This window comes from Moschus berezovskii, chromosome 9 (genome assembly GCF_049115385.1).
Source record: "Moschus berezovskii isolate FMDL1 chromosome 9, NW_MosBer_1.0, whole genome shotgun sequence".
In the NCBI taxonomy this organism is placed as follows: Eukaryota; Metazoa; Chordata; class Mammalia; order Artiodactyla; family Moschidae; genus Moschus; species Moschus berezovskii.
In genome coordinates, this window is record NC_142468.1 from 610,836 (window position 1) to 626,914 (window position 16,079).

The 16,079-nt window shown below is 36.8% G+C and overlaps 1 protein-coding gene across 4 annotated transcripts in view; it reads right to left on the reverse strand.

The window, feature by feature from the left end:
• Positions 1 to 526: 526 nt before the first annotated feature.
• The window catches only part of GOLM2 (golgi membrane protein 2), an 84,697-nt gene continuing 69,144 nt past the window's right edge, over positions 527 to 16,079 (reverse strand). Inside the window, exons 9-11 of one of the 4 annotated variants that reach the window (XR_008687262.2) lie at positions 9,414 to 9,581; positions 5,572 to 5,910; positions 527 to 2,630 (exon numbers count right to left, since the gene is read on the reverse strand). Coding sequence is in view for 3 of the 4 variants with exons in the window: in XM_055436244.2 (XP_055292219.2) it covers positions 8,966 to 9,036; positions 9,414 to 9,581 (239 nt within the window). In the remaining variant the exon portion in view is untranslated. Of the gene's footprint in view, positions 2,631 to 5,571; positions 5,911 to 8,923; positions 9,037 to 9,413; positions 9,582 to 16,079 lie in introns of all 4 variants that reach the window. The other 3 variants (XM_055436244.2, XM_055436242.2, XM_055436245.2) reach the window with 3 other exon arrangements.

Genomic DNA, 16,079 nt, shown 5'->3' on the forward strand with positions numbered 1-16,079 from the left:
TAGCAAATAACCCCGGAGAAGGCAATGGCAACCCACTCCAGTACTCTTGCCTGGAAAATCCCATGGACGGAGGAGCCTGGTAGGCTACAGTCCATGGGGTCTTGAAGAGTCGGACACAACTGAGCGACTTCACTTTCACTTTTCACTTCCATGCACTGGAGAAGGAAATGGCAACCCACTCCACTGTTCTTGCCTGGAGAATCCCAGGGATGGGAGAGCCTCGTGGGCTGCCCTCTATGGATTCGCGCAGAGTTGGACACAACTGAAGCGACTTAGCAGCAGCAGCAGCAGCAAATAACCCGAACTTATGTGGCTCTCCCTATCTTACCCCTTCCACACTACTTTTAGCCTCATTTCTATTATGCTTGCTCATGAGATTCTAGCCTCACAACTGCACTGTTTCAGTTATATGAAAATCTGATTATCTGGAACTTTATAGGCCTTGGAACCTTGGAACTTTTTGTTTAATTTATAATAAATGGAATAAATGTGTTGTATATGAATAAAAATCAGAAAAATAGGAAAACAAGTTTAATTTTTAATTTATTAGAACCCAGTAAGTGATGATTTTAAAAGCAGAGTTTCCATCAAATTAACACTGAATTCAGGGCAAAAATACATTTAAAAAACATAAACTGTAAGGCAGAAGTAAAACATTATAAAACCAGGATGTCTAATACAGACTGTAGAATGTCAGGATTTTAAGAGATTCACATAGTATTTTATAGCACTAAAATGTTAATACAGTCAGAAATATTATCAATTGATCCAAGATTTCTCAGTTTATAAAATGTCTAGACTGCTAATTGAAGAAATTTTGCTGTGTAAGTAATAGCTACCATATAACCAAGGGACTGTTTTCATGACAAAGGATCTAAGGCAGGAAATTTCATGGTTTTCATTTGTAAAGATTTTGCAGTATTTAAATATAAAGTATTACTAGGAATATGTTTCAGATTCATCTTCCCACCCTAACTTCCAAAAGGTATACATCACTTCCCTTTAATTTCACTTTAAAAAATGCTGTAAACTATCATTATAGGCCTGACTCTACTCACAGCAAAAACATGAATTACTTTGATATGGTAGAAAAAACAATTTTAGTAAATCACTACATCTTTTCTTGGTTGCTAAATAATTTTTAAACAGAGATCTAAGAATTTTTACACCTCCAATAAGTGAACAACCTTTTTTTTTTTTTTTTTAGCCTCTGTAAGTGAATTTTGACTAGAACCTGAGTTATAGGGGGGTAAAAGAAAAGCATCTCATGTTCATGTGCAGTTAACAGTAGCCCTTCTGAAAAACAAAGTTAACAAGTTTAAATTTCTCATGATCAAAACCTTTTATTTAGGGGGTGGGGAATAAGATTTAAAAGTGCTTTCAATCAGAAAATAAGGATTAGCTAGCTTACATATTCTACTGAAGGGTGTCAAAAAAGACAAATCCATTTAAAATAATTTTTAAGCCTAGCAAATGTGAGGTTTATGGGCTCTCAACTAACATACTAAGTAGATAGATTCATCTTCATTACAAACGTTTAAGCTATTTTAATAAAATGGCTATAGACCTCACTGTACTTCTGTTTATCTGTGCATTAACAAAAACCTTTTAAAACTGCTTATTTAATACTTCTGAAAAAGTCTAGTCAAATAAGGTCACTAAAACTACCAGAGAAGCTTTGAAATACTGACTGAAAATTCATTTCAAGGTTGATTTAACCTCTTTTGGAATCTGGCATTTAAATCATTAATATCTTCACCAACTTTAACTCTGAAAATATAATAAAAATTTTAGCCAGTAACGGTTATAGTTAAACGGTATTGATATTATGTGGAAAAATAAAAAAAGAAAATAGATCATCAATCATGCATTTCACAATTTCATGAAGTAAGGTAAGTATAACTCATAAATACTGTTACATCTTTGCAGGTTTTCTCTGCTCACATCAGGCCTCAGCTGAAAGCTCATCTATCAAACACGTCGGCACTCACATGGAATAGGAACAGGAGGGGGTGATTTTGCACGTTGCTGCCCAGTGTTTGGCTTTGGTGCCCCTCTCTTTTATGAAACTGTTCTAGGAATGACTCCTTGAACAGCCTGAGAAAAGAGTGGATAGAACAGAACACCTGTTGGGCTAACAAGAATATATTAGTGTATAAAAAGTTTTTCAACTGAACAATTGTTCTCACTGTGGTTCCGCTATGCGCAACATATAAACTGTACAACCATTTATCCTGTTTGTCTATTTGTGGAAAGAATTAGCTTCAATAAAATGTAAAATATACATTAGTTTGCTTTAAATGCAAAGATTAAAGTTTTTCTTACTTTGTTTTTGGCTCAACTGTAACATAACCCCAGAAGTCTCTGCTTTAATAATACAATATGAAAAGTTCACATATGTACATGGGTACATTCTTTCATTAAAATTTTTCCTTAAATCTATCTCAATGTATCTTTACAACTGATATAACTGATCTTTACAACAAAAGTCAAAATTGACAAAGTGGAAATGATTCCATTTTACAGCACTTTAGGTTATCTGAAGTTTTCCTTCACGGCTTAAAGGGCATCATTGAAACGTTGCTTTCCATAGTCTGCAGGATCCATTTGAAGTTCTCGCTCTTCATCATCTATAAGGAAAATAATCAGGTATCAAGAATACGATTTTTAACATCACTTGCATAAATCCAATCAAAAATAATATCTTTCTTTTTTCCCTTCAGTCTAACTGTAGTTTTCTGCTCCTTATCTTACACCTTCTGTAAATGGTGCTCTGTTTCTTAAGATACTCGGTTAATGAGTGAAAAGCCTGTGGCTGTTTTGGAAGATGACTTAATTTTAACAAATCTTTTGATGATAGAGAAGAAAAAAGCAAAGGAAGGGAAGGAAGGAAGGAAGGGGGGAGGGGGAGAGAGAGAAAGGAAGAAAGAGAGAAGCAGAGCCAGACAGTTAGCAAAGCTGTAGGGTCCCACAAGCGCTGAGCAGCTGATCCTGTTATATATATATATTATGTCTATATAGAGGAAAGTTAGTCCTTTGACGTTTTGATAGAAATTGTTCTTTATACATTTTCATACCTTTAAAAAACACTTTTTTTCTAATAATACAATTAATCCATAACCATCATGTAAAAATTAGAAAATAAAAGGAAAATAAAAGTTACTCATAACCCCCATATTTAGTATTTTAGTGAATTTCTTTGCTTTTCTGCAAATAGCTTACCAGCAACTTCCAAAATGGAGTATATTAACTAAAAAAAGCTTTTCTTGACCAAGAAAAAAAGAGAAAACACTATTATACAATATCACTAGACACTGCCATCCTCAAAGTCACTTTTAGTAGCTATATTAAACGACTTCACACGGTGCTTCAGAGCTCGACTTACTTGGCTACTGACAGGATTTCCTGGGTCCTTGGCTATCACCTATCACTTCACCTATCAGCTTAACTACCAATAACAATTCTTCCTTCTAGTTTTAGTTATTTGTATCTTCAGGTTTTGAAATAAGACTGCTCAGAGTATTAAAATTAGTATTTTAATTAGAGCTTAAGAGGCTCTATATTTTTTAGTACATGGTTTTTAATGACATCTTTTGGCTCCTCCACAGCCTTAAAAATAACTTTCATTACCTTTTGGTTCAGTTACCATTACCCAATAGGTTAGTTTTTGACAAGACTGAAAGTATTACTGTCATAACTGGGAAATAAAACTTTAAAGAAGGTTATATGTTGGACTCCACATTCATTGTATACTCTAGCTATCTTCAGTCTATTCTCTGAGCTTTGGTAGGTTTTTTGCTCTCAGCTTCTCTAGTATAGTCTATGGTGACATTTTGTTCAAGGAAGATGCCATGTGGTGTATGCACTATGTATGTGATGGGCCAAGGAGCGACTACTCAGTCGTGTCCGACTGTGCGACCCCACGGACTGCAGCCCACCAGGCTCCTCTGTCCACGGGATTCTCCAGGCAAGAACACTGGAGTGGGTCGCCATTTCCTCCTCCCCAAGTAGTGTGTGCATTATGTATTAACTTTCCATAATGACATATTCTTACTTCTTCTTTACAGTTAGTCATTAACAATGCCAAACAAACCAACTTCCTCTCACCCTTCAATAACTTTCCTGTTAAATTTATAAAAATTCTCTTTTAGAATTGCAGGTGACCATTCTTCATACTCTAGCCAATTGATCTCATATTTTTAATACTGTAATTCAATAGGAATGATAACCCCAAATCTGTTATTTGCAAAGGCTGAAATTATATCTATAATCACATCTGTATTTCAAAAATATACTAATCATTCTTTTATTAAAGAACTCTCTGTACTTTAAGAAATTATCTTGTTTTGAAAGGGAGATAATCACAGGCACCCCTGTGGAAAGCTCTCGTTCAGTTCAGTCGCTCAGTCGTGTCCAACTCTCCGCGACCCCGTGAATCGCAGCACGCCAGGCCTCCCTGTCCATCACCAACTCCTTGGGACCCATGTTATGGGAACTCGCTATGTGGCTATCAACACATCTTTCAGGACTTTAGTAACTAGACGAAGACAGTCACCACAGAGCAGTGGGGAAAGCTGCTATATAAAGGAGGGTTTCTAGAGAATTAACAGGAAAATTGTGAAAAGGAAAAATGAGATTACCTATGAGACTCTAAAATAAATAATTGTGAAGAGAAAACAAGAGCAAAGTTATGGGAACAGAAAAACTGAATTCTGGTCCTGGCTGAGGCACTTAACGAACTTGATCTTGTTCCTAAACCTCTGTAGACTTCTAATTACCTTCTTGGTAAGATAGGGATAACAACTATTTTTCCTACTTCCAAGTATATTAATGCATAGGAAGACAGTCTTTACTTCTGAAAGTCCTCTGTAAACTTAAGGAGGAATCTGCTGGTTTCACTAATTTACGCTTTACAGCAAATTTTAATATGGTGTCTTCACACTGCTTCTCATATTCTCAGTACTTCGGCTTGCCTTTTCCTTACACTGAGCTATCATCTACATGAGCTAGAGTTCACTCCCAGTGTAGCTGTTCTAACCAGAATTCAAGTTCTACCAACAACTTCTTTGCATTTATCTATAAATACAACGAAATTACCTAACCAAATCTGATATAGGATAACAGCCACTAAATATAATGATATGGACTAATATATTCTCTAATTTTACAAAGCAGCAAAATCTGTAAATAACTCAGCAACATAAAATGACTATTAAATATAAAGATATTTCTAATTTATCAAATAATTTCTAAACTAGCTCTTGAGTCAAGAAAGTACCACCTCCAAAAAGCAAGCTCTACCAAGCAAGAATGCCTTGGGGAAATAGGCAGTGAGGCTTCATTAAAATGTACAGGTTAATACACAGGCCAAAGTGCAATTATCCTGTAAAGCATGCAAACCAGGGGGAAAAATTCTGTAATTGTTTTATTTTTTAAAAAATTTTATTCAACAAACACTTATATAGTGCTTACAGTGTGAAAGATCCTATTCTAAGTGCTGAATAAATATTTAAATCATACAATCAACATAACAATTGTTGATTTAGGTAACTATATTTATCCCTGTCTTACAGTTGAGGATTCTGAGGCATAGCTGCTGCTGCTGCTGCTGCTAAGTCACTTCAGTCGTGTCCGACTCTGTGCGACACCGTAGACAGCAGCCCACCAGGCTCCCCCGTCCCAGGATTCTCCAGGCAAGAGTACTGGAGTGGGGTGCCACTGCCTTCTCCGCTGAGGCACAGAGGTATAGGTAATTCACAAGGTCACAGAGCTAGTAAGTGGTGGAGCTGCGATCCAGAAGCAGTCTGGCTCCAGAATCCAGGGATCTGGGCCCTATGCTAGACTCCCCTCCATGGATGTCTTATCCTCAGCGATGCACACTCCAAATTCTATTCGGCAAACGTGGAGCGTCTATAGAGTTAAAGGTAAGAGTAAAGGGAATTTGTAAACATCCATATCCTTATTATAATAAAAAATGACTTAAAAGATACATCCATCAGATGTGTAGTGCTTCCAGATTTCATCTTTTAGTTAACTTTTTCATTGTTGTTTCATTGGGAAAAAATGTTTACAGCAATGTAAATAAAAAAATATTTCAGTCAGGATGCTTCAGGAAACCAGGAATTAAAAATCAAACCAGGACTGTAAATACAGGAAAAACAGGCTTCACTTAATTCTGCAGGAAACACTCTGCAGGCAGTACTGACCCAAATGATCAATATGCACCAACAGGCATCAGAGATAAACCCGGACTTCTTTAGCTTCCTACTGGCAGTGAAAAGTGAAAGTCGCTCAGTCCTGTCCGACTCTTTGCGAACCCCACGGACTATACAGTCCACAGAATTCTCCAGGCCAGAATACTGGAGTAGGCAGCCGTTCCCTTCTCCAGGGGATCTTCCCAAGCCCAGGGATCGAACCCAGGTCTCCTGCATTGCAGGTGGATTCTTTATCAGTTGAGCCACAAGGGAAGCCCAAGAATACTGGAGTAGGTAGCCATTCCCTTCTCCAGGGGATCTTCCCAACCCAGGGATCAAACCCAGGTATCCTGCATTGCAGGAAGATTCTTTACCAGCTGAGCTAGAGACGCTGTCAAAGCCTGCATTTCATAATTCAGAATTCCAGAGACCAAAGTTGGTGTCCTTAGCTGAAGCTAGAACCTTAGTCCCACAGGTAGAATCTCTAATACAAGGGACCCAACAACAGCTTGAGGAAAAACAAAAAAACCCGCTCCTAATCCTATGGAGAGTAGAGCAGACCCCTAATGATAGAACCGTTCAAGTGCTTCTAAAGTGCAAGCTTCAATTTTTGACCTCTCTGCCTTGATAGTTTCAGTGGTGGCATAAAGTTTCCACTTTCTTTCCAGGGTTTGGGGAAAGATGTGTTTTAGGCATGCTGAAATATGAAACACATTTGTCCCTAACACTTGTATAGAGTGATTCCACCGTGAATGTGACCACAACATTTTAGAACTGAGAAGGACCATCTGTTTATTTTAGTTCAACACCCTTACATTGAGGATGAAGAAATGGTGGCCAAGAGAGTACAAAAGACCTGAAAAGTAATACACAGCCTGTCTCCTACTCCTAGTTCCGCGGCTCATCGATTTTTCCAGTCTACTGCCTGCTTTGGCTTCACGTGCAACCTGACCTGGGAACCCAACTATTATTTCTACGTAGAATCTATGAATAAATTCTTTTAACTACTACAATAATAATCATTTGAAGTACATATTGTTGTTAAGCCAGAGAAGAACCATAATTTTCCCTCCCCACATTTTAGACAGTTAATACTATATCTAAAGAATCTCTGAAACATATTTAAAATTATTTGGGTTTCCAGTATATTCCCTTTTAGTCAGTTCACACAAACTTCTCCCTCTGTGTTTGCTGGAGCAGATGTTCTTGCATCTTTCTGGCCCTGTGGTAAAGGAGTCCCCGGGAAGCTGCCCTATCCTGCTGCTGCTCTCAACTAGTGAACCTCAAAATGGGATAAACAAATGTCAAACGGCAACCGCCTGCTCAAGTAAGATTCACGTGCAGATCAGGAAACCCCTGAAACTTAACCATCCCCTCCCTACTTAACTGAGGATATCACCTTAGGTCATTTCCTTATATGCATTAGAATCAATGGATTTATTTTCTTGTGAAAGAAAAGGCAGGGGTAGCATGAAGGTACCGGGGACCTAAAGTAGAAAGTGGCCGTGAGAACCAGGGGTAGGAGAGGGTGACGAGAAAGAAGGCACTGGAGATAAATGCATTACGCATAAAAGTCATAAAAGTATCAAATGAGAATCCTGTAGCCATCAACATTAAAGCAGCCAAAATATAAGAAATGATTTTCAATTATCATTGAAATAAATTGCACTAATAAAAACCTCAGAATTACCCAATGAGATGACAGAAGCTTCTATGAAAGAAAAACAGAGAATGTTTAAAGCTTAACCCAAGCAAGACTATAAGACCAGAAGTTAATGGGTTATTAACCTAGTCACAGTTATAAAAATAAAAGCTCAATGGGACAGGCACAAAATGATCAGTTAACAATATTTACCAAGGGTCCTATGGATGCTAAGGGCTATTTGGCAGTGGGCGGGGGGGTGAAAATGAAGGCAGAAAACGATGCATACAAAATAGAAGGAAAAATAAATGAAAATTCCTGCCCTCTAAGAGCTTACAGTCTAATTGGTGATATGATATACATGCATGAGAAAGCCTTAAAACATAATAATTGCAAATAAATATAATCCAAACAAATTATGAGAAAGCAATGGTAAGATTTATAAAAAATGGATGAGACTAGGAAAATGGATGAGTACAGTTTTCTGAATGATATCAAAAAGTGTGTGGGAAGTTCTCATTAATATATCCTTATGTAACTACAGAGCTCTTTCTGTTCCCAATAACCACTCTTCTGACACTAGAACGTACTCTCAAAATAAGGCCTAGGTGGAGGTCACAGTCACTCGTTCCCCTTTTTCTATTAAATGTGTAACATTCTAGGACAAGTATATTGTCTTGAGTTTTACAGAGTTAATTCTTGTCAGGAACCTAAATAAAATGTAATTACTTTAAAAAGAGTTAAGAAAGAAATCCAGACAGGTTACATTGAAAAATACTTCATGCAATGTATTATAAAACTGAATACATCACACATTAAGTTCATAATCAATTTTTATAAAGAGAAAAAGCTCCAGAAATACTACTAAATGATAAGCAGGCAGAAAACAGGCCTAAAAACTTGCAATATAAAGCAACATACTCTGATATGCATGCATAGGTAGGGGAACATGCACACAAGTGGATTCTGAACTTTCACTAAGTTAAAAATTCAGAAGGAACACAGTTAACAGGGAAAATATGTTGAATCTGTGTATTAAACATAAAACAGACAAATCTTCACAAACTGTTAAGGATAAACTTTAAACCTCTCAGAAAAATTTTAAAAACAGACTTCCTCTGCTGAATCATTAGTGAAATAATCTCATCTTCAGTGTGGAAGAGACCATTCCCTTTGTGGCTGTCTGGTCAAAATCTGTACCTAGAATGATGAAATGTTTTCAGATGAGAAATTGGAAAAGAAATATCTTCTGGGAGTATTTGCCTTAGGTAAAGTCTAGAGCCAGTTTAAATAATTTAGTGCTAAAATTTCTCAAGTGTTTGAGTTTTTAATTAATTATAGTCACTAAAACATGTAACATAATAACTAAAAATGAAAACAATTAAAATGATCTGTGTAAAAATCTGCAAATACCACTATCACAAAATGGTTTTCAAAATAAAATTGAAAAACTGCACAAAATACTTCTCTGCACGAAGATTGTACTGCTAATAAGTGGGGAAATTTTACACAAATTCAACCAAAAATTTAGGAGGTGGGTTTCACGGTCACGGCGCGGAGGCCAGGCCCACGCTCACCTTGGATGTCTTCCTCGCCACCATCACCATCTTCTTCCTCATTGTAAGCCAGCTCAGCCTGCTTGTCTGCCTCATACTCACCTACGTTACCATCATCCCCATTATAATCCGCCAGTTTAGAGCCATGCTGCGGATCAACAGGGGATTCATTCTCATCAAAGAACCGGCCTGTGAAGTAGGCAGAGGATTAAATCAAGAGTGAAGAGAGAAGAAAAGAAGGGAGCTATACTGGAGGTAGATCAGAAAGCAGACAAGTGAAACCTGGCAACGTTCAGGATACTGGTTATAAAAAAAAAAGATACATTTTCTGAAGGTTATTTAAGATAAAAGAAAATAAGAATGAAGACCGAAAATAATTTTAAGAATTTCTCCTGTGTATTAATTTCAGTACTTGCTACTTAAGGTTTGAAGGTTTTCTTAAAGAAAAGGGCACAATTTTCAAAACTGTTTTCCTAATAACCAACAACTTCTCTGATAGTATTTCTCTAACACTTTAGGAGACGAATCAAAAATTTTATGAGTAGATACAATACATATATGAAACCTGTAATCATTTATTGTTTTATAAAATATAACTTTCCAGGAATAACTTTGATAACTTTTCTTATCAGAATAAATGAGTACCATGTATGCTTGAAGAAACCATGCAGTTTCTTCTTGGAAAATAAATGAACATACTGGTGGGCTGTCTAAGTTTCTTCAGTAATAGTGATTCAGCACAGCCATGGATTTCCAAGGAGGTATGGCAAAGAGCGAATTATCAGAATCCCTAGCAGTGTGTGATTTGAAAAACATCCCAAGTAATTCTGATTTATTCTTTCTCATTTCCCAAACCAGACTTCTAAAAGTCAATGACAGAGGAAGCTTAAGAAAGTTGACCTACATAAGGCTATTATATTGCACACATTCATAGTACTAGAATCAAGAAGAGCAATAGATATAACATGTACTGTAAAAAGCTATTCAATAAAGGGACATCAAAGATAAAAATGTTATGCAAACTAACATCTGATTCCCAAACCCAAGTTAAACTCTATTTGACATTAAATTTAAGTAGCATAAAAGTAAATTTTATTCCAATCCCTAAAATATGAATATCATTAACTTACTGATTATATAAGAATTTTAGAAATTATAAAAACTCTGTGATAGGTTTAAAATTTTTGGAATTATATTTTTAAAATTCACATTGCAATGAGACAAACTTCCTCTGCTTGGAAAGAAAGGTTAAGTTCAAAGAGCAAGAATTATGGAGGTATTGGTCAATTCCACAGATGGCTCACCATGTCATCACGCCAATATATTTATTTCTAACTGCTGAATAGAGAGTCAATGAGAAAATATTCAAAATACATAAACAGCTTCTATAACTCAATATCACAAACACAAACAACCTGATTAAAAAATAGGCTGAATAAACATTCTTCCAAAGACATACAGATGGCCAACAGGCACACGAAAAGACGCTCAACAATGCTAATTATTAGAGAAATGAAAATCAAAACCACACTGAGGTGTCATCTCACACTGATCAGAATGGCTATCATAAAAAAGCCTATAAATAATAAATGCTGGAAAGGGTGTGGAGAAAAGGGGGTCCTTGTACACTGCTGATGGGAATGTAAATTGGTGCAGCCACTATAGAAGTTCCATAAACAACTAAAAATAGAACTACCATATGATCCAGCAATTTCACTCGTGGGTATATATCTAAGGAAAATGCAAACACTGAATCAAAAAGATTATGGACCCTAATGTTCATAGCAGTATTATTTAAAATAGTCACGATACGGAAGCAACCTAAGCATCCGTCAAGGGATAAATGGATAAAGATATATGGACCCTAATGTTCACAGCAGTATTATTTAAAATAGTCACGATATGGAAGCAACCTAAGCATCCGTCAAGGGATAAATGGATAAAGAAGATGTGGTGTATATATATATAAGATATATACTTAACTATAAACAAGAAGGGAATTTTGCCATTTGCAACAACATGGATGGACCTGGAGGACGTTATGCTTCATGAAATAAGTCAGAGAAAGAGACATACTCCATGTTATCACTTATACGTGGAATCTAAAACTCAAAACAAACTAAAGAATACAAGAAAACAGAAACAGACTCACAGATATAGAGAACAAATTAGTGGTTACCAGTGGGGAGAGAGGAGGGAAGTACAAGATGGGGGATTAAGAAGTACAAACTGTTACCTATAAAGTAAATAAGCTAGGAGGATATACTGGCCAACACGGGGAATATAGCCAACATTTTGTAATAACTTCAAATGGAGTATAAACTATAAAGATTTTGAATTACCATGCTGTGCATGTGAAAACAGTATAATACTGTAACCACCACACAGCAAATAAAAGAATAGTCAATCAAGGTTTCTTTTAACTAAAAATAGTTAGAGAACAAATCATACTCACAAAGGCTTTTTGAGGGGAGCAGTTTACATCAGTAACTGAAGTAAAGGGGGCTAACAGAAAAGTACATACAATCATCTTAAATCTATTCTAGAACAGAGCTGGGTATATACCATAAATACATAAGTTGATATACAAGAGTTAAGAAGGAAACAGTAACACGAGAAAAGAGGATATTTGTGAGAAAGACAACCTGTCTTCTAACGGCAATGATACAAAAAAGAAACAGCTGGTGTCTATTATTATCTCTCTCTCTAATGATAAAATAAAAGATGCCAACGTAAGAAGGAAAAGAGAGATTTACAGAAAACTATATTTTGTTTTTCTTAATACGTAATATTATGGACAAAATGCCTGGGGCAGTTAAATCATCTTTATGCAATGTGAAATTGCTGTTTTAAATATATAAACATTTTAACCTGGTAGTTACCAAGTGAGTTTCTCAAGGTACACAGTTTCCTCCAAGAAAATATTTTCATTTTTTAATCAGAATTATGAAACAGAGACCAAAAGTTAGTCTAAAAAGGTTATTGCAAAATACAACTAATTTAACTAATATTATCAAACATTTGTCATATTACCAAACATGACAAAGAATTGGTCGACCTGTTCCTATTATAATATTCCAACAGAACAATTCACAAAGTTTCTTCTCTCTTTTTATTTTAAAAGTTTTTGATGTTCTAACTAGCTTGAATTCAGTCATTAAATTTTCATACTATAACTATTATCAAGAGATAATAAGAAAATCAATAACAAGAATGTATGACCACAATAGTAACTCATGTTATCATATACACAGTACGACAGATGACGAGAGAGCAAAATAGAGTCAACTACATAAACTCGTTACCTGCCAGTCAAGTAGGGGGTTCAAACTTCACAGTGAGGGAAGGTGACCATACAAATAAAGCGGGTAATGCCGATCAATGTGAAAATCATACACTTATATACATAAATGTATAGATTATATAATTATCGGGCAGTATACTTACAAAAAGTTATACAGGAGGAAATCAGTGTGAGTCAAGAGCTAGAAAGGAAGGTTTCAAAAAAAGAGGCAATCAGGTTTCTGCAGTGTAACGGTTCTCACGTCCACCTCGAAAGAGGTAAATGTATTATACTGTGACAGAGAGAAAGGAGCATTCAAGTAAGGGAGGATGAAGACAGGCTATTCAAGAGACACTAAAGAGACTGATTTGACTGGATTTAAATGAGAAAGTAGAGGAAGTCTGGGTAAGCAAATTGGGAATAATTATGCAAGACCTAAAGTCAGAGATTTTAAGAGGCTTACTATACCTATCTCATGGTACATTCCAAAGAAAGTCTTGTCTTCAGGCCTGGCTCTTGCGTTGATTCTGGGAGATAACTTCCGAGCTCTTGAGCCATGCTATACCAGTTTGATTGGACAAATTTATCCTAACAAAGTGATTTATGGTGAAAGTTTGTTTTTGCTAGGTGGAAATTTTTTTTTTTTAATAATTTACAAAAATCTTAAAAAGTTTCTTTTTAAAATTTTCATTTTATATGTATACTGCTGACATATAGAAATGCAATGAACTTTTAATCCCATATCTAATAACTTTGCTAAATTTAGTTTCTGATAATTCACCATTAAGTATGATGTTTGTGACAGGATCTTGGCAGATACTCTATCAGATTAAGGAAATTACCTCCTAATCCTAGTTTGCTTAGTGTTTGCTTTTTTTAATAAATACATGCGAAATTGCCTTAATACTTTGGCCACCTGATGTGAAGAGCTGACTCATTTGAAAAGACCCTGATGCTGGGAAAGATTGAAGGCACGAGGACAAGGGGACAACAGAGGATAACATGGTTCGATGGCATCACCGACTCAATGGACATGGTTTGAGTAAACTCCGGGAGTTGGTGATGGACAGGGAGGCCTGGCGTGCTGCAGTCCATGGGGTCACAAAGAGTCGGACATGACTGAGCGACTGAACTGAACTGAACTGAATTTCCTCAGATGTTTTCTTTGCATGAATTGAGATAATCAATTGATTTTTCTCATATATTTGGTGAATGTGATGAATTATACAGACTGCTTTTCAAATGTTAAATATCCTTGCATTTTGAAAATAAATTCAACATGGGCACTATGGATATAATTTTCATCCATCTCTGGACTTGATTTACTAACATTTTTTATATCTCTGCTAATAAGAGGGACTGTCCTATATTCAGAGCATCCTTAGTTTTGCTAACCAACATATGCTGCTACTGCTAAGTCGCTTTCAGTCGTGTCTGACTCTTAGCGACCCCATGGACTGCAGCCCACCAGGCTCCTCCGTCCGTGGGATTTTCCAGGCAAGAGTACTGGAGTGGGAACCAACATATGCTAGCTTCATAAAATGAGTTGGGAATGTTTACCTTTTCAATTCTCCAAAAGAGTTCATGTTAGATTGGTTGGATTTCTTCCTTAAACGGAAGAATTCACCACAAAACCATTTGGGCATGAAAATTTCATTAAGGGAAAGTTTTAAACTACAGATTCAATATCTCAGAGGGATATGAGACAATTTTGATTTTCCTCATCTTCCTGAGCCAGTCTGTACACAGGTGTTCGTCTAGGCTATCATCCACTTCTAAATTCTCCAACATTAATGCATAATCGCTGAATGCGCTCTGACATTATCATCTGCAGGGTCCATGTGAACAGCTCTTTGTCACCCCTCACATTGTGAATCTGTGCCATCTCCTCCTGTCTTGACCGGTGCCAGGGGTCTTATTCTCACTAGTCTTTCGTGATTTAATTATCAGTTTCACATAGTGATCCTGACTTTAGTAATCTGGTTAAACTCTATTACTTAAAGCAGCATCTCTTTTGGGATGTGCTGAGACTTTTGATTACCTATTCAACTTACTTAATGTTATTGGTTTTTGTTCAGGCTCTTAAACCTTAAGTTAATATTTGTAATCAATTTTCCAGGAAACTATTAATTTGATCTAAGTTTTCACATTTATTGTCAAAGTTTTAGAATATTATTTATCTTCCAAGTAGAAGAAAATGAAGATATTTTCTTCATTGAATATCACTAGGGGTATGTTAAAATTTTTTTCTCTCCTAATTATTATTTTCCATTGCACTGATGACTGCTCTTGGCTTTATTGTTTCCTTCCTTCTACAGTCTTTAAGTTGTTTAAGGGTCAACCACAGTGTGAGAAGGGAGTGACTGACTTGATCAAGAGAGTAGGGATATGAAGAAGGCCTTATCAAATAGCTGCCAGCAGAGCACACCTTTCAAGTATAATTAGGAGTCTGCCAGAAAGAGAACAAGAAAAGGAACTATGAAAGAATTTTTCCAAAACTTCAAAAGCATTGAGGAGGCAGTGAGAAAAATACAGTGAAGAAACAGTGGACCTAAAGGTAGGAGACCTAAATAACAGTCCCGGTTGCTCTACTATTTGCCTCAAGTAAGTTACACTCTGGATCTAGTTCTACTTGTCTACAAAATGAGGAAACCACGTAACAGTGGAGTCTCAAACCTTAATGTAAATATAAGTGAGGTCTAGGATAGTCTGAAGGCTTTTTAACAGTCACAGGTGATGTGGACGCTGCTAGTCTAGACTAACAGGGATTACATTACCTCATGGGGTCGCAAAGAGTCGGACACGACTGAGCGACTGAACTGAACTGAACTGAATGGCCTGTTAGGAAACCATTCACCAAAACCACCCACCGTGGCCAGGCATGGTAATAACCGCTGGCACGAGCAGTCTCACCACCAGAAGGCCCAATAACTGAAGACTAACCAGAAGAGCTAGGGAGCGGCCAAAAGAAGGGAGGTGACACCAGTTCATAATACGCCCTGCCAACCTTCCAGAAACCCTCCTGCTAGAAACCAGCTTGACTGAGAGATGCGCGCGCCATCAGGAAAGGCCCTGGATCAGACCAGATATGGGCATGGGCAAGATCGTTAGCCAGAAATAACTAGAAAGCTAACAGTACCACCTAAAACCTGAGACTATGAACCATGTGGCAGAGCACTTCTCCTGGGTTCCCTTACCCTACTGCTCTCTACTTGAGCTCCCCTTTCCAATAAAGTCTTTTGCTTTGTCAGTACGTGCATCTTCTCAGACCATTTATTTCCGAGTGCTAGACACAAGCTCAGGCTTCCCAGGTGGCGCCAGTGGTAAAGAACCTCCCTGCCAAAGTGGGAGACATTAGAGACACGGGTTTGATCTCTGGGTGGGGAAGATCCCCTGGAGGAGGG